General features: G+C 38.2%; 1 protein-coding gene across 3 annotated transcripts in view; it reads right to left on the bottom strand.

Moving 5' to 3' along the window:
- Positions 1–19,159, bottom strand: part of LOC127952693 (protein TANC2) — a 127,509-nt gene that overhangs the window by 39,525 nt on the left and 68,825 nt on the right. For all 3 annotated transcript variants that reach the window (XM_052551361.1, XM_052551362.1, XM_052551363.1), the window contains one exon: positions 12,446–12,628. In XM_052551361.1, the coding sequence (XP_052407321.1) occupies positions 12,446–12,628 (183 nt within the window). The remainder of the gene's footprint in view (positions 1–12,445; positions 12,629–19,159) is intronic.

A 19,159-nucleotide genomic window follows, 5' to 3' on the forward strand; every position in this document is an offset into this window, starting at 1 on the left:
GGCCTTGCAAACAAATTCTAGGATAAAAAATAGGCCAGAGAAAAAGCTTGTCTGTCATTGTGAGACATTTTTAAGCATGAAAATGCAGTGTCAAATGAGTGGAAACACTAGAGTCTGCTTTCCAGAACTGAATTGGCTGGTTGAGACGGCTAAGCCACACTGGTCTACAGAGAACCTTGTACTACCATGACTCTGAGATTAAACAGATTTCCTTTGTATTAAAGTACCTATAAAGCACATTTTCTAGCTCCTTTACCTTCCTAGTCATAAGCCACATTTGATGCTAACAATAAACATTTTATTAATAAACAGTTTTAGTGCAGGCTGAAGCATGAAAACCACACAACTGAAAAACCACACAACTGAAAAATTCTAAAATGTAACCATGACCTTGTTCAAATAGCCTGCAAAACTCCACTCTCTTTGCCTAGAAGACTCAAACCATTTTTTTTTTCCTAATTCTGAACATGAGAAAGTTTCTCATGTTCAGAAATAGGAAAGATTATCAGAAGACTTAATAAAAAAAAATAAAAAAAGTTTTACATTTAAATAAGTCAAATTGAACAATCCAACATAATTATTTTCTTGTAATATGCTGTCATTAAATGTACCCGCAGTGACAACAGCAATAAACATTATGCACTGAAAAAAATGACTTCTTAATTACAGTAGAGTTTAAGTCTCTTGACTCATTTTCCAAAAATATAAAAAAATCTAACAGTCTTTAAAGCAAGATCAATTTACTTGAGCAACAGGATAAGATATTAAGACTTGTTTTCAGACAATGAATTTTTTAACAAGGTTATTTTTACTCTGTTTTAACTTAATAGAGGAAAAAATTCTTCTTTAAAACACAAAAGGCATTTTCAGAAATGTCAGGGGGGGGGGGGGGGGGGGATCTTCTTCTTCTTCTTCAATGGTGACCAAAACAGTTCAGCTACCAACATTTTGACACAAGTGTGAATGATGACCTTGAAAAAAGTGATTTGCACTGCATTCAGGTTGAATTTAGGTGAACTGACATTTTATCAGTTCTCCCATTCCTTGTCATTGCTATTGGATATGCTCTAGGGTTTGCGCTACAGAAAATGGAAGACAAACATAAAAGGAAAACCGAATATGATGAGAATTGATGATAAAGCGTCCACCCTTTCCCCTTTCCTAATACACTTAGATTTGTTTCCTACCCTCACGTAAAACCATGTATAACCAACATTGAAGTGCTGGCAAAAGCACTGTAGCCTGGACTGAAAAAAGGCTGAAGTTGTTCTGAAAAAACTGTATTTGCCCTGCAGTATGAACAAAACCCATGGGACCACAACAAGGTAAGCGGTACTGATGATGACTGCCATCTGAAGGCCACAGTGGCCTCCATCAATCATCACTCTCGCTTCCTTTTCACCAGCTCACACCATTCACACCTGGTCATGCATACATCTCATCTACTCCAGATCTCCTCTAATCGAGACAGATTACACCCCAGGCGGGTCTCCAGTCCATCTCCATCATCCTAATTGACACCCGGCCCACGCGGGGGCATCGCGTTCCCATGCATCAAAGCTAAAGAGTCGACATGTGCGTTATTGCCAGACAGAGTAAAAAGCATTTGACATTCCAGTCGTCCTCCTGAAACGCCAGAATCATCTTTCTTTCAAGACAACCCTATCTCCATCTCCACCTCACCTTTCTCTTCTTTACTGTCCTCCTCCTCCACCTCTTCTTCTTCTTCTTCTTCATCAACATCTTGTTCTTCTTCTTCCTCGTTCTCATCCTCACCTTCCTGGTCATCCTCAACTTCTCCCACCCAAACCTCCTCTCCATACACCTCTCTCTGTCCATCTCTTCCATCTCCAACGACACCCTGTGCACCTCTGGGACTGGTGCAGCATCCTGACTGCAGCAGGGACTGATCAGACAGGCTCAGACTGGACGTACAGGCCCGAGACGTACAGCAGAAGTGAGACATCCATTGCCTGAAAAGCGAAGAGGTCCTACTCGGTCTTTTCGACCCTAGGCCGGCTCGTCCAGTGCGGTCGTACGGACGCGATCGCTTCCTCCTTTGCCACGTGCATCTGGCCCTAGTCCCGGCACACGCCTTCCTGACCGTCGAAGCAAAATCCATAATCCAAACCAGTGGTTTTTCTTGCTTACAGCTGGGGTCCCAATCCACAGGAGAACGGTGGGATGGGAAAGTCTAATCTGTGCGATTTAAGGGCCCTTGCAGTCGCAAGGACTCGGCGGAAAATGAGCACCCTGCTTCTTTTCTCCTTCAGAACAGTTTGTGGCTGTCAGTGAATGGGGAGGAGAGGACTCTGACGGCGGTTTGGTTGCTCTGCTGAGCTTCAGAGAAACCGCTGGCTCGAGCTTTAACAGGAACCATGAGGAGTCTGAAGAGTCGGAGTCCAAACACCACAAAGAGAGGGAGGGAGGGAGCGAGAGCAGCAAGAAACCACTAAACCCATCGTTCTGTGTTCCCGGCTCAGTGCAGTGAAAAATGTTGGAAGGGCATATGTCGCAAGCACACATGCAAGGCCTGCACAAGCCGAGAATGAAAAAACATTAAACGAGAGTTTAGGAAAGGGCTAGGCTTACTGGTCCAGAGCATATCCAGGTCAAGAATCCCGGCCAAGCCAGAAGTGACTTTGAGGAAAGCCAACCTCTGGTTTCCGAAAGAAAAGGTCCCCCTTTTCCACTAGAGTGCATGCACAGACTGTAACGTCATTAACATCTTCGGTACCCAAGATAAGAGAGAGTCAGGATGACCCCAAACAAACAGAGAAGAGAACAAAAGTGACAGGCAGGAGCGAAGCAGAAAAACAGATGGTAGCGCTTATGAAGTGTGCAAGGCTGGGGTCAGGTTACGCTGGTGTTGGTCACAGGCACAGAACTGTTTAAACCAAAGGGGCCGGGGTCGTGCCTCTCTGACCCTTACAGCACCGAGAGATGGGGTGCCGTAAGCATATTCTATTGGGGGTGAGGGTGTTTGGTCCAAGCAGGTCACGTTTCACCGTAACCCCAAAACACTCACTTTTATGGCCTCTACTCCAATCAGATATTCCATCCCTGACCACGACTGGCTCTAGAACAGGATTTTATTTATTATTTCAGTCCCACTTTATATTAGGTGGTCTTAACTACTATATTTACTTACATCAAAAATAAGTACAGTGTAGATGATATATACAGTGTATATATAAGAACATGCTTTGTATCAATTGATTAATTTATGTGAAAGTACATTTTAGTTGTTTAAGGAGAGAGAAACAACAATCGATATAAACCTCTACACTCAGAAACATTTGACATTTCTTCAAGAACACTTGTATGCCATACTTTCTTTTTTCAAAACATTGCTGATAAGTGAATACAAAGCTTTTATCATACTGCTAACAATTGTGTAAAAAAGGAAAGCGGGTCTGGGTCAGTCAGTCTATTGAGAAATAGAGCATGTACAAAGACCAACTTTAAATTCAGGGAATGTTGTCTATTGTTAGAAAATGTACAGCTGCCACGCAGATGCAACACAAAATACAACATCAAATCAATGCAGTGGGTTTTAAATGTAGATGTGTTGATGTGGTTAAAATGAGGTTTCATACTCCACCACGTCTCATAGCTTTGATTTAAAGTCGCTTCAAAGAACTGCAAACACATTAAGGAAAAAAATGAGACATGACAAATGTAAAGACAACCGACAAATGCTACTGCTCTTTTTTTCTGAGAATTAAAGAAGCTTCCAGAGTACTGACTCCTTAACCTACATGACACAACTACAACACTTCCTACCGACTTCCTGTGACAGAAACCCTGCGAGAACACTGAAACGGCGACATGCGGTACAGAGACAAAGACAGACTTCCCACATACTCTAAAATAAAGCATATGGGAACAGTGACGCTCTGGATTCTGGCATCTTCTGTGAAACTATCTTGCTAAATTAAGTGTGAGTCTGGACAGTGGGGAACACTTAAATGTAAATAATCCAAGAAACAACAGCTGAAAACAAGAGAAGAGTCAACCCTACTTCCACTGGAGGGGAGAAATCCTTATTTAAGCATACCAAATTACTTTTTAATACAATTTTATTTTTCTGGATTCTTGGTTTTAGAGTGCATTGTTACAGTACATACTTGTCTAACATGTTTTGCAATCATTTATGTGGTTATCCACAGCACAACACCTGTTGATAGAGCTTGTTGGTCATCACTGACTCTTCATGTTGTTCCAATCCTGTATAACTTTCTTTAATCTGTGGAACACAATGAGGACCATCAATTGTTCAATTACAAGCATTCTTCAAAATATCTTCTATGTTCAACATAGAAAGAAACTGGAACAACATGAGAAGAGTAAATGACGACACATTTTTTGGGTGAACTATCCCTTTAAAACATTTTTTTTTTTTTCACAGAAGAAAGAATGGTTTTAAATGACAGGACAGTCAGTAAATGACTGCAAATGTTTATTTTATCTCTCTACATTTTAAATAACCTCAAATATTCCTTTAAAAATGTGAAAAATCTAACTTCTGGGCCTGCCACACATATTACACAATCATAATTATGACATAATCATCAACTAATCAAAAATGATTTGACATATCTACATAATTGCACACTTAACACTTCCAGATGGATTTTATAGTCCAAGAATTTTTAAGCAAAAGAGAAAAACATTCGGAGTCCCTCATTCCAGTGCAAATATTCCTTTGGGCATTTCTTGTTTTTTAAGAAAGAAGAAAAGTACTAGTCAGAATGCTTCAGACAAAAACAGGAGAAGATACATTTAGACTTGAGTGCAAAATACATTTATAAGGAAATAAAAAATTTGTAAGGAAGTAAAACAGCGTTTCCTCGTGTAATTTCAATGGTCCTGGGCCATCTGTTGGATTTGTATAAAATAATAACAAGAGCACATACGACAATTGTTTAAATTAAGATGCAGCCAAATATTCTAGTATTAACCCTCATATAAGAAACCGTTTCCGGTCTATTCCAGACTGAGTAGGTAGAGGAAGTCTTGGCAAATAAAAAGCGATAACTCACGTCACAGAAGGTGTGAAAGATTTTGTGGCAGCTCTGGAAAGTGACAAGCGTTGTATTTTATAGATATCCCTACGATTACCAGACAGCCTCCCACATGGACAGCTGAAAAGATGACAGATCTTCAGCGATCTGTTACTTAATATAATGACAGCGCTTCTCCAATCCTACTCACGCTGTTGAACTGCCAGGACACCTGCTAAAACAGGAAACCCAATACTCATTTACAGGAAGACACCTTTAGATGATCCCAGTGTAGACAGAGGATTCTATGCTGAGATTTTTGCAGAGAATTTAGACTCCTCTGGCGAAAAACATATTGGATTCATGTTGAAAAGTGCAATTGCACAACTTTGTTTACATTTAGAAGTCCAGGTTGACACGAACTAAGGTATTAATTAAAAGTATTAATTCATCAGAGGTATCGACCTCATATGATGCTAACCCTGATACAACAAACATAACTACCAAATATTGCTACTAGTGTGACTGCATCATATAATAATTCATGTTAATAGTGTTTATCATCTGGCTGACTACGTCTTGTATTAAGTTGTCAGAAAATTTCTGTCATATGCACATAAACTGACAGTCACCATTGATAAGCTCCTACTAAATTTTGTAGAAACTTAATTTTTTGTAACTTTGCAATGAGTTGTATTGTAAAAAGCACCATACAAATAAACTTGAATTGAATTTAGATTTAAAATAAATTCTCACAAAATGTGTTTTCCTTGGTAACGTATTTATATCACTTTGAAATATACAAAATAAATGTGTACTGTCATGTTAAAACTAACATTTATTTCTATTAATGAAGGAATTAATAATCCACTGATAAATGCAAAAACTGAATGTTTATTATATAATATTATATTATTTAACTTGTTAAATTATATTCTTAGTACGATTTTATATTTAAGTTCATATTGATTATTATATATTGATTATTTTATTTAGGAACTAAGAACAGGTAAGCATTTTTGCCAAGAAGGCGCTTTCAATTATTACATTTCTTAATGAAGTGGCTATTATTTAATCCCAAAAGGAGGTAAAAACATGTTTCATCCCAGGTCTCAAAAACACAGAAGCATGATTTGCAGGATATTGGGTTCAGATCCAGACTGTTATTTTAGAGCTGTGAGAACTAAACTCTGAATGACAGTTTCTCTTGGGCTGCATTTTGAGGCAGTCTACCTCCTTCTTCTGCAGAAAACCTGCCCATTCACAAATCTTTCTTGTGATATTAATGCATTAGGAATATCCAGTTCGCTATATTCGGCATATCCAGGAAACAACACCGGAGGAAGTCAGCACAAGCTAAAACAATCACCACAAAAAAATCCCTTCTTCATAAGCAATAATCAGCATAAACATCGGACACACAATTATTTGTTTCTTAAATCATAATTATTAGCCGTGATAATTACATAAGAAGTCATTTTCACAGAATGCTATTAAATAGCAAGAGCTTTGATGCCCTCCTGAATGCCATGCATTTTAACAGCACATTCAAACCTCTCTCTCACACTTGCTTGTGTGGATGCTTTTTGTGTTGGTTCGGTCACAATACACAACAGCTGGTCGGTCCACGGACCCAACAGCCGTCAGAACTCATCCGTCATGATTTGTACACTGTGATTCTATTTTAACGAAGAGTGACGGCTCATTCATGTCTCTGGTGATAAGGTGGCACCAGGGAGCAAACAGCACTCGACAACAACAGACATCCTCTAATGATGCGGTTAAGATATGTAAAGCTTTGCACTGGAGATCAAAGAATCTTAGACCGAGTCAACGGTTGCCATGATTAGTTCCGTATTCTATTTGATCTATGTCCATTCTATGTATATCATCATCTGTATGCAAATTCTAGTTACTTAGCAAAAGATTGCCAAAGGAAACTATAATTGTGACCCGTGTTGGCAAAATGAGTCATAATGAGCAAAAGAGTTATTTTTATCTTTTCTTTTATTGTTTGATTAACATGATAGAGACAGACAGCCTATAGTACTGTAAGTCCTACTGCACGGATCTGATATAATGTTACACAGCTGATGTTTTAACCCAACAGTTCCACAAATGTACACATATGAAATAACTAGTCTACATAAATACTGCAATTCTGTGTATACCGTATGTGTATGAATCAGAATCGCATCTTTATGAGTGTGATTCAGTCAGCGGTGGTGCGAGAAACAAGCAGAGAAAAAGGTACTCCTCGTACAAATAAAGATCATTTTAGATGTTTAATTACTACTAGGAGCATTGGGATCGCTAGACGAGGGCTAATTTGTGTGAAACACTGAAATTCGATTGCTTTTTCTTTTTTGTCTGTGTTTCAAAAATAGCCAGCATGGATCACAATTTAACATTTTTCGAAAAAATTGTGAGTGGTGTCCAAGTTACTAGTTACTGGGGTTATATTATTATGCAAAGCCATAGAGTTTCATGGAGGAACTGCAAGGAGTATGTGAGCTGATGAAACTTACAAAATATAATAATAATTAAAAAGCACAATAAATACAATTTAGTCGAAAATCTAAAAATAAAACACTTATTTAAAAAATAAAATTGTTTACCTGCATGTACTGTAATATGACTATTAACTCACATCAGAGAACTGTGAACATAAATGTGTAGATAAATAACTGAAATATTCATTTAAAAACGCACTGGTGCTTCAAGCAAATATATAAGGTCATTCCATAGAATATCAATGGAATATTTTAGTCCATTTCAGCATCTTCCAGGTGAAAACTACATGTAACAAAGCTAAATATTGGCACACACCCAGCCACACAAGTTGAGGAATCATTCACGACCGTCTCACAAACAACACGGGATGAGTTACGCGCCAGAGTTGAAAACTTTTGGAGTCGTTCAAACCACCAACCCTAAGAATGAGCAATAGAAACAGTGATGCTTGACAAAACAAGTCCATCCGAACCAACGAGAACAAGTGTAAGTGACAATCAGAGACAAGAAGATTGGCAAAGTCCTCACCGCTTTCATCCAAAAACAGATCTCGCCTCGTCCCTCCTCACAACCAGATCAAATCCAACTCCACATGTTCTCTGGGTTTCAAGCAAACTGCTGCTGATCTGAAGCATCTACTCCAGTGATCTTGAGAAACTGATACTCAAGATGAGAGAAGAGGTGAAAGGAGAGATTTGGAGGAGGCGGGGGGGGGTAGGAGGAGCAAAAGAGAAGGTTGGAACAGGGATGGAGAGACAAACAAACAAAACAAAGAAACGTAGATCATGGCACATGAGGAAGTCACAGTGCCACCTGAGACAGGAAACGAGAAGGTGTCACGCTTCCAATGATATCCCACGTCTCTGGCTGCTTACACACTATTTCCAGCCTCCAGAGGAGAGGTGCCACAAGAAGAGCGAGAGAGTGAGAAGAATGAGAGAGAGTGACGAGGACAACAGTGAGCCCAGGGAGACACGTCACTCATTCAGAGATGGGGTGGTCATGACAAGGTGCCGCTTAAAGCATCGGAGGTGGAGTCTCACTATATGAGATACTAACACACATATGAATGATGCTCCCTTCTCCATCTGTAATAGGAATTATTTGGGAACTCCTCGTGATATCCATTTGTGGACAGATACAGAGCCCATTTTAAGTTACTGAACTGAGAGGCTCAAGACCCAAACGACAGCCAATCAGAACAGCCCAAAAGATGTAAGGACTCATTTGAATATGAGAGTGTCAGATGCACACACACAAACACACTTAGTCAGACCAGCTTATTAACACACGGAGTGTAAAAACCAGTGCATATTTTCTAGCTTTCACATGTCCCAGTCACAGTAATAATTTTCAATGCAACACAACAATCAACATTCATTTTTTTAAATCACCGACCAAGTCATTTAACCATTTAAGTCGTAAAAAAAACAGCTCTTAGATAAAATGTTGCAATAAAGAAATTAGTTTAAATTCACCAATTTATTCTCATGTATCTATTTGTTCTTCCTTCCACTCCTTTATCTGTTTGGTTCCTGCGAAACATTTATTATTATTATTATTATTATTATTATTATTATTATTATCTATGTTGAAAACAGTTGTGCTGCTTAGTATGTTTGTGCAAAATGTGATAATGTGAGAACTATATATTATATAACAATATAATATTTTGCAATATTATAAATGTCACACATTTGCTGTCACTTTTGACAATTCCAATGCATTCTGGCAATAAATGAAAAAAATTAAATAAAATTGTTTTAAATTTAAATAAAACACAAACTTACTGACCCCAACTTTTTTAACAGCAGTGTATTCACTCACTCACTCACTCTTCAGTGCATCTGCTCACTCTTTTATTCAACAATCTACCCACTCAATCATCCATTCATCCCATCAGTACACCAATACACTCACTCACACATCTGATCTATTATCTATTAATTCTAGAATTTATCCATTCGATGCACTATTTATTTGATCCATTCTCTCCTCCATCCATCCACTGACTAAGAAAACATTTAATGCAAATAATCTGAAACAGGAAGCCTAGAATTCACATATAATACAAGCCACAGTTATGCTTTAACTAGAAAAAATGCAGGTTTAACAGATTGTACCAAAGTTGGCAAAAGGTCACGTCCCTTATTTATTAGGGGAGGCTAATAAGCAGTAAGAGTATGTGTGTGTGCATGTTTACCTGTATGCAATTTAAACCCCTCAGAATGCTGGTGATTAATGTGATTGCACTGGTTACGATGGCTGGGGAGGTCAAAGGTCATTGTTCAGTCAGTGGGACGGAAACAGTTGCTTGGCAGTGATTGCCATCATTAGGGTGGAAATGTAGATTCCAGTTCCAGGAACTCATTCTGACCAACAACAACAAAAAAATGGGGGCAGGAAAAATCCCTGAAATGTTTCAACTGGAGAATAACTCCAATGCGGGTTACCAAGACTATCCATCTGGACTGCCATGAGATCATGAGACCAGCTCGAGTCTCCCTCCAGCTCCATCAGTAATTGCAGCTTAAGTCATTCAAGACAAAGACACTAGATTTTATCTTAAGCCCATTAAACTGTACAGCACAAGCGTGGGGTACTTTTTTTTTGGGGGGGGGGGGGGGATCAGGACGGCTGTGCAAACACACACACACACACACACACACATCAGTATGAAATAAGAGCAAACCTCTAATAGCCAGTACAAATCTAATGGACAAGAATCCAGTTTTACCCCGCTGCCTTAAAGGAGTAGTTCACCCCCTCATTTAATCACCCTTATCTCATTTCAAGCCTGCAGGACCTTCTTTAGTGGAACACCAAGAATGAATCTTTAAATACTATCCTAGCCATCTTTTTAACACGAACTAAGACTACGTTGCGGTACAATACAATATACTTTATTGTCTCCTTATAGAAGTTTTTATGTCCATACAGTGGAAGTCAATGGGCACCAGTGTTCTTCAAAATATCATCTTGTGTGCTCCATCGAAGTAAGTCAAATATGACTGCAATGAAATGAGCAGTCATAAATATTGACAGAATATCAATTTTGGAGAGAACCATCCTTTAATGATTAATCCAAGAATTGGACTGACCAGGTTCACAATGATACACAGTGGTTAATAGTCTGAGGCCCCGTCCACACGGAAAAGGAGCTTACCCTAATCCGATCATTTTTTTCCTCGTCTCAAGAAATATCCGCATCCACACGAAACCGCAAAATGATGTAGTATACATGCCAGACCAGTATGTGGCGCTGTAATTCTGCCACAGAGATACACTGCAATACATTTATTAATCTTTGTTAATGTCAGTTAATAAAAAGACAATCGTTCAGTGTTTGTTCATGTTTTTGTTGCTGTTACGTGACGTAGAAGTGTCTAACTAGGGGGGAGACGTGGGCTGATGACGTCATCATTTCTGAAAATATACGCATTAGCCGTCCAGACAAAAACGCAAAGACAGCGTTATCAAATGTATCCACTCTGGGACCCGGTTTCAAAAAATAGCGGTTTCACCTGATGAAAACGCCGGATCAGTGTGGACGAAACGCCTATCCGATAAACAATTTGTGCGTATTCACAGAAACGCGTCTCCGTGTGGACGGGGCCTTATTTTGCTGAATAACAAATTCATTTCACACAAAGCACTATAGTATAAGAGTGGAAGAGTAATACAATATAACAATATATCATACCATACTGTAGATATTGTACGTATATCAAGCAGTCAGGAGAATTAAATGAAATATTAAATGAAGATTATCGTGGAAGGAAAACGGTCAGTGAGCCAATGTTCGGTGTAGCACTTGGCTGGATGAACAATACAGGACACGGCAAGAGAAGGAAATCACACTCTCCGTGCTGTCCTGCTTCCAGGAGAGTGTGGCTGAAAACAAGTCATTGTGTTGGAAAGGAGCTTCCGCGGACAGGACTGGACGGGACGCGCTCACTGGAACAACTCGGAAATGATAAAAGCAGGAAAAACAATGTGTGGATGGAAAAGCTACTGGCGGTGATCCAGGCTCACGGGGGGAGATGGAGCAGCCGGGGAAGTTAAAGAGAGGATACAAACAAAAACATGAACTCAGTTCACTAAGTAAATCCTATTTCTAATCTTTCACCACTTTACTTTAGAGCAGGAAAGCACAGAAAGGCAGGAACAAATAGAGGGAGAAAAAAAGGGTCTGTGGCCATATATATATAAAAAAAGGGCATGCTTGCTAACCACTATACTAGGCTGCAAGGGGAAGCAAGAGGGCACACTGAAAACTGAACGGGACAATTTCATATATTTTATAGAGTTTTCTCCCAGCCTTTATTCTCTGTAATAATAGACAAGAAACAACAGAAATGTTTTCAGCTTACTGTCTGACTGAATACAGTGTTGCTGAACTGCCACTGACAGCATTTGCTGAAAACAACATGACACTCTCTGAGGAGGCGATTAGCATTTCTGAACATTAACAGAGTACTAACAGTCCTTCAGCTGAACTACTTCTCCGCAGAGAGAAAAAAAGCAAGAAGGAAAACTGAAGGATGAAAAGAATATAATTAGTGCACCCTTGTGGCTGCTAACAGAAGTGCAGTGTCAACGATAAAAGCATCACAAAGTACGGTCCTTACACAAACAGACAGACAGTCAGATACTTTGAATGTACATTTTTAACACTAATTAACATGTAAATTGACATATCTAAAAATATCACACTGATACTTGATTACCTCTCAAACACACACACACACACACACACACACACACACAAACTCGTTCACACTCTCCCTGTGTGTAAGGTGGAGGCATTTGTGCTCTCAGTAGGAGTTCTGGCATTCAGCTGGAGTGTTTGGGATGGGAAACAGGAGGTGGTTCTCGCTGACACACACACACACACACACACACACACACACAAGCAGTGTTACCTGGCAGTCTCTTGAGCGGCTGGAGACGCATGTTGAGGGCCTGGTGGGACAGCAGAGGGGACGAGGGGAGAGAGCGCGACACGCCCTCCATGATCCGAATGTGCTGCATGCCCTCGGTCACCGGGAGAGGAGGGACGGCGTAATCCCCCTCGAACACACACTCGCCCTCCACAGAGTCACTGCCTGCAGAGACACAGAAAGAGATGGAGTCCAGAATGAAGCCAACATTCTAATTCTTCATGTTAGCAAGATGCGTCTAACAGACCAATCATACGAGCACAAAGAAGGCTCATTTCCATACTGGAGTCACAAGCGCGCACAGTTAGTCAGTTCAGCTTATTAACACCCCTCTATCAGTGCTCCTGAAAATACGACACCTCTTTAGATTTAGAAACAGAGCGAAGATGGACAGCAAGAAAGAAAGACGCCTGTAGCCATGTGAGGGGACATCACAAACACTGATACACCTTTGCTATTTTGATTCTGTGCTAGTTTGGTTAGCAAGATTTTTTTCAAACTACCTCTGCCATGACAGCAGAAGAATGTGACAATAAAAGACATTTTTGCTAACCTTGCTGGTAATTCAACAACAAAGCACAGGGTTTATTTCAGACTTCAGAACTGATTTGACATAAATATGCCAAGTGCTCAGGGAAGGAAGCGAACTCAAAGCATCAACTGGAAATTGATGATGCAGATGAGCAACAGGAATCATGACTCATCGGTGAAAGTTGTAGAATGACAGATTGACGACTGAACAGACCAAATGAAGTCAGCAACATTATACAAGGGATTCACGATTTGAGTCTGATTGCTTTTCGAGCTGTTCACAATTTCTTTTTGATGCAGACCGATTTGTTTAGTGCACCGTATTGTTTGATTTAGGGCTGAAATGAAATAAATTTAAAAAAATCAAATAAAGTGAAAAAATAAGAAACACAGTAAAATAAAATAAAAAATAAAGAAATAAAATAAAGCAATTAAAGATAACAATGACTATTTTCTATTTTGACATATGTTAAAATGAATTGTATTCCTGTGAATCTGTTAGCAGCCATTACTTCAGTTTTCGGTGTCACATGATCCTTTAGAAATCACTTTATGATGATGATTGGTGATCAAGAAACACTCATTACTATGATCAATGCTGAAAACAGTCATGCTGCTATTTATGTGAACTGTGGTGAACTTTTTTTTTTTCTTTTTTTTTGATGATGATGATTTATTCTTTGATAAATAGAAAGTTCAAAAGAAGAACATTTATTTGAAATAGAAATCTCTTGTAACCTAAATCTGTACTGTTCTTTTTGATCAATTTAATGAGTCCTTCCTAAAAAAAAAAGAATAAGAAAAAAAGTAATAAATATTAATGAAATAATTAATTTTGTTCTAGAAATCTCATTGAAAACTGTAACTGAACAAATCAAAATGAATAAATGCCAACTTCTGTATGTCAGATGACAGTGAAGAAGCCCATTACAATGCAGTGTGTCTTATTTGTGCCTGCATTAAAAACACCACCATGGGTCTTTCATTAACTACCAATTCAACTCCAAATTTGATTTGTCGCAGCAGGAGGAGGCTGGAGTGCATTTAATCACACACATGTGACTCTCATCAGACCTGTGAGATCAGAGCGATGTGAAAAACACTGCGAGTCTCACTGCTTCCAGTATTTACTATTCACAGAGCCCAGTAAACTTACCATGTTTGTGTGTGTGTGTGTGTGTGTGTGTGTGTGTTTGCACTGCTGGGGTTGGGTGGGGTCTGGACTCTGCTGATGTCAAGCAATCTCTGTTCTCTCTCTCTCTCTCTCTCTCTCTCTCTCTCTCACTACAGATTCCTCAACCCATATTCTCCTCCATCCTTCAGCCCCACCCAACATCCTCATCATAGACTCACTCTCATGCATTTCACATCGGATCATTTCTCCCATTTCCTCTCTCACAGCACTTCAGCATCTTTGCCACAGCATTTGATCAAATAAAACACAAGTGTGCAGATTTCCAGCTCTCCAGACATCACACTCGAACGAAAACGTCCAAAAAAATGCTGTGTAGGCCAGACTTGAATCTAAAGCATCAGAACCACACCCAAAAAAATGTAATCTCATCATTCTCCGTCCTGAAATGGGGCAGTTTCATGATGCAAGACTCCTCCGGGACTCTCTAAACACTCTCACATTCGCTCCGTCCTCAGCAGAAGAGGAATAAATCTCCTTCAGAGACACGACGAGCTGTCGGATGCGCAATCGCTCATTGTGTCTCCCTGAATTCGGAGCTACTGCAGTGCAGGACGTGGACTGAAGCGAAATGCTTTTACACAAGCAGACGGCAAGAGAGCCGAGGCAGAGCGAGCAGATCGAACCCTCGGGCGTTAATCATCACACTCTCTCCGCTTCAGTGCGGCAGAATGAATGAAAGCCAGGGACTACAATGAACAAGCAGACTCCCAATCAACAGAAACGCAGTGTGTCTGGTTTCTGCATGAGATTGTTTGAGGAGTTTTCTGTTCTGTCTGAATTGGCAGTGTGTGTCCACTGCAGCTATAGGCTGCGTCATAGGATGGCGTCAGACAGGAAGAGGCCATGTTGTGCCCAGTCTGGCCACAGTGACAGATGGCACAGACAGGAAAAGAGGATAAGAGAGGAGAGACTGATGAATGAAGCACCCACACATACAGACAACACAGACACACACTTCACGTGTCACTATAGTTGTGGTATGTTTCAGTTCACTAACACTATACTATAGTTCCACTATACTGCCGCCCACAAGGTGACTGAGGAAGGAAATGGATAGAATGACACCAAACAAAACATGCATGTCTACGCTAAAAGCACACTGAAATTCAATGTAATGCACATTCAGATGACAGCCATCATTTTCGCTGCACTGCAAAGCACTTTAAACAATGTGTTTTATACTGTATGTTTGGGTCAAGTGAGAAACCTTATTTTGGTGGTCACATCAATTTAAATTCACCAAAGAGATTTCATATACATCTAAGAATTATTTTATAGACATACAGTAGAAAGCACAGTACATTTCTTTTAATTGAAAAATTATTTTATTTGAAAAATTAACATTAAGTTTAAAAACCATAAAATATTTAAATAATTATTTATTTTTATTAAATTAATTTAATAAAATGTATTCTTTAGAATTCTTAAAAAACATGCATGTTTTTATAGACATAATATTATAAAAAACTATTTATTCAGAAAATTAATGTTAAAATCATTTTATAAATAAAATACATTATTTTTATTTATAAAGATTTTGTTACCTCTATATTTTTATTTATATATTTTCATTTTAATTGTATTTATAAATTATTTTATGCATATAATTTATTAGTTAACAAAGAAATTATTTATTTATTTGAAACATTACAATTTAAAATGTTAAAAATCATATAAATGTTCAAATTAATTTGACAAAAAATAAGCATAAATGGTTCATGCATGTTTTGTATAAATACTTATAAATGCATACATTTGTATAAATTCTATATAATTTTTTTATTTACGTTTTTACATGCACAAATATGTATAAATAAAAAAAACTGTATATTATTCATTTTTTTATTAATGAAAAATATGAAATGTATTTTATTTTACATCATTTTACTTATATTTTTAAATAATAAACATATAAAGAGCAGTTCTTAAGAAGGTGGAAATGTGAGGAAACTTCAGGTACAAAACCCAAATTCAGATTTTACAAAAAGGGATGTAAATGATCAGCAAATCAGTCTTGTCTCAGCTCTATAGATGGACAGGAATTCGTTAAATTCCCCAATTTTTGACATTTTATAAACATGTACTTAATTGTGAGGTTTTGTTGGTTTCTGATTAGTCTGTAGAGTATTCAGCAGACACCTGCTCTTACGAGCATTTCAGGGGTCCGTCTCACTTCTCTCATGTCCCATGACCGTGGTGGGATTGAGAGCCATGGGGGGGGGGATGCTGTGTCACAGAGATGACACTCTGAGGAGTACTGGGCCTTCGATGAGGAAAAGCAGCACAAACCGTGCACACATCAGAAAAGAGGATTTACACAAGATGAAAGAAATCCAAGTGGGAGAGAGGTGAAGAGGAGGAACAAGCTTAAAGGTGTGAGAAAGAGAGAGAGAGAGAGAGAGAGAGAGAGAGAGAGAGCAGGAGCTTATATTCACCCCTCACTGAAGGATGGGGAGGGTTGGATGGCAGCGGGTGGAGAAGGACCTGCTTACTGTTAAGAAGAAAGGAAGAACAGTAAGTGTATTATAACATCACACTCACATAGCCTTTACGTCCAACCAGTGTGTTTAAAATAATTCTACTGCTTTATAAAGGCTCTCAGCATCTCAGCATCACATGTTTGGTGAAAATGTAAGGCAGCACAGAAAGTCTGCTAAAACTGGGATTTGAAACTGAGTTGCCAAGGCAACATAAATTGCTAAGCATCACCAGAGATGATGCTACAGTCGGATACACTCAATGGATGACTAATTGAGAGAGCCACTTCCAATAATTAGCTATCAATTTACTCATTTAAAGCAATTCAAATAAACAAAATAAATAGACAAATTAAAATGGGTTATTAAAATGGGTTATTCAATTCATATTTAATATCATATATATATATATGGTTTATACACATTTTACAAATACATTTTTTTGTTTATTATAATAATTGTTTTCATTTTTTTTCTACAACTAAAATACAAATAACAACTGCATGCAGTAAATTCATCAATAAACCAAATAAATAATATATCTAATAATATCTAAAAATATATTGATGTAAAATGAATGTTTAAAATGCAATTAACTCCATAAATTAATTCATTAATATAACGGACTAAATAATAAATTGACTTTTAAAATTATTTAGTTTAATTATCATCTAAATGGCAGTTAAATGTAACATTAAAACATTTTTATTAATGTATTACATTAATAAAGCAGGTTTAAATGCAAAAAACAAATTGTAATTGGTAATAAAAATGCAAATTTAATGTTTACGTTTACATTGAATGTAATGTTACATTTAACCACATTTAAACAGTCATACTTTCCATTCATTTATAAACTAATGAATATCCACCTTTATATTTCCCTTAAGAGTAGACATGGCCGTTTTTAAATTGAATGTGTCTGGACTCCAGTGTTATCCACTTCCAGCTACTTTTATCTGTACAAAACAGCTTGCAAACTGGTGTATCTTTCCATATTATTTTAAAGTATTATATTAATTAGAAGCACACACTGGTTTGTAGTGCAAACAGTTTTACTATTTACTGCGCTTTGTTATTCTTCACTTAAATCCCTACAGCAGCTAATAAACCAGAAGTCTTCCACGGTGAAGTGGATACTATTTATTTGTCAGTTTGAACAGTAGTTTATTGGCGTTTATTTTCTTAATTTATAATTGAATTCATTATAAGTGGCAGTTCTAGTCCCTCGCAGTTATATGTGGAGACATGAAGCAAAAAAAACAGGTTTTAGGTGACAGCTGCCTATGTAGAGAGCAAGGCTGTCTAGCTTTTTGGCTGTCAGATTAAGCTCTTTTTTTCTCTTGAAAGCACTTTCAAGATGTCTGCTTTAACTTGAAAACCCTCTGGTTAAATTTGCAAACTGCAAATGGAAAGGTGACTCAAGTAAAGAAGTAAATCATTCCTGTGAATCGTATACTGTACAGCCATAAAGCCCCTTATCAGAGAGCACACATTGAGGGGTAAAAGAACAACACCGATTGGGAGCTAATCAGTGCATACTGCAGATTCTCTTGTACTTTATTACACGAGTATTTTTACAGCCTCTCGGCGAACACACACATCCGTTATGAGCTGATATGAGCCCAGTGGGAGCCAGAGAGCTGCTCTCTTATTCATGTAGGCTGATAGCAGAACCTGAGCCCGGATCGGCCCAGTGCCCTTGAGCCTGGAACAGAACCATCACTCGTCATCCAACCGCACACTGACAGAGCCTGGAAATAATCCCACAGATACCGACAGAGACAACAGGATCATTTCCCACAAATCCCCACTGAGAGCTTTGTTGTCCTGCGTGAAACGAATATCATCAGGAGCTTCATTTTATGTTCTTAAGATCACACGTCACGCGGTTCGACAAGAGCGTGTGCAAAACATGTCAAATCACAGACCCTTTGTGTTGTCTCCGTGACCTTTGCTGGCATTTTAATCGTCACGATCAGAACGGTGGCGCTCATGTGGGCGATGCAGGTTTGAGTCTGGCTCCTAATATTTCCTCAAGTACATGCAATCATTTCCTGTCTTACTACTCTGCTTTCAAAAGGAATCAAATGCACTGTTTGGATAGGATTTGTTTTGTAAACCACTTCTGAGTTACAATTATTAACACAGGACATCTTTGGTTTCATGTACTGGGATTGGCAGGATTAGACATAAAATATGAATATTATGTATGTATGCAGAGTAGTAAAGGGAAGGAATAGATTTGGATGGGGTCAAAATTACATCCAAAGCAAGTACTGTAAATAAATAAATAAACACATTTGCCGTCTATAAATGAAATACTTTTATTCCGTGAGTTTGCATGAAATTTGCTGAATTTTTAAATGCATCAACAACAACAAAAATATATTTCAAATAAATGCTGTTCTTTTGAACTTTTTATTTATTAAAGAATCCTGAAAAAAGTATAATGGTTCAGAAAATGTTGAAATTAAAAATACATCATAAGTT

This window comes from Carassius gibelio, chromosome B3 (assembly GCF_023724105.1).
Source record: "Carassius gibelio isolate Cgi1373 ecotype wild population from Czech Republic chromosome B3, carGib1.2-hapl.c, whole genome shotgun sequence".
Lineage (NCBI taxonomy): Eukaryota > Metazoa > Chordata > Actinopteri > Cypriniformes > Cyprinidae > Carassius > Carassius gibelio.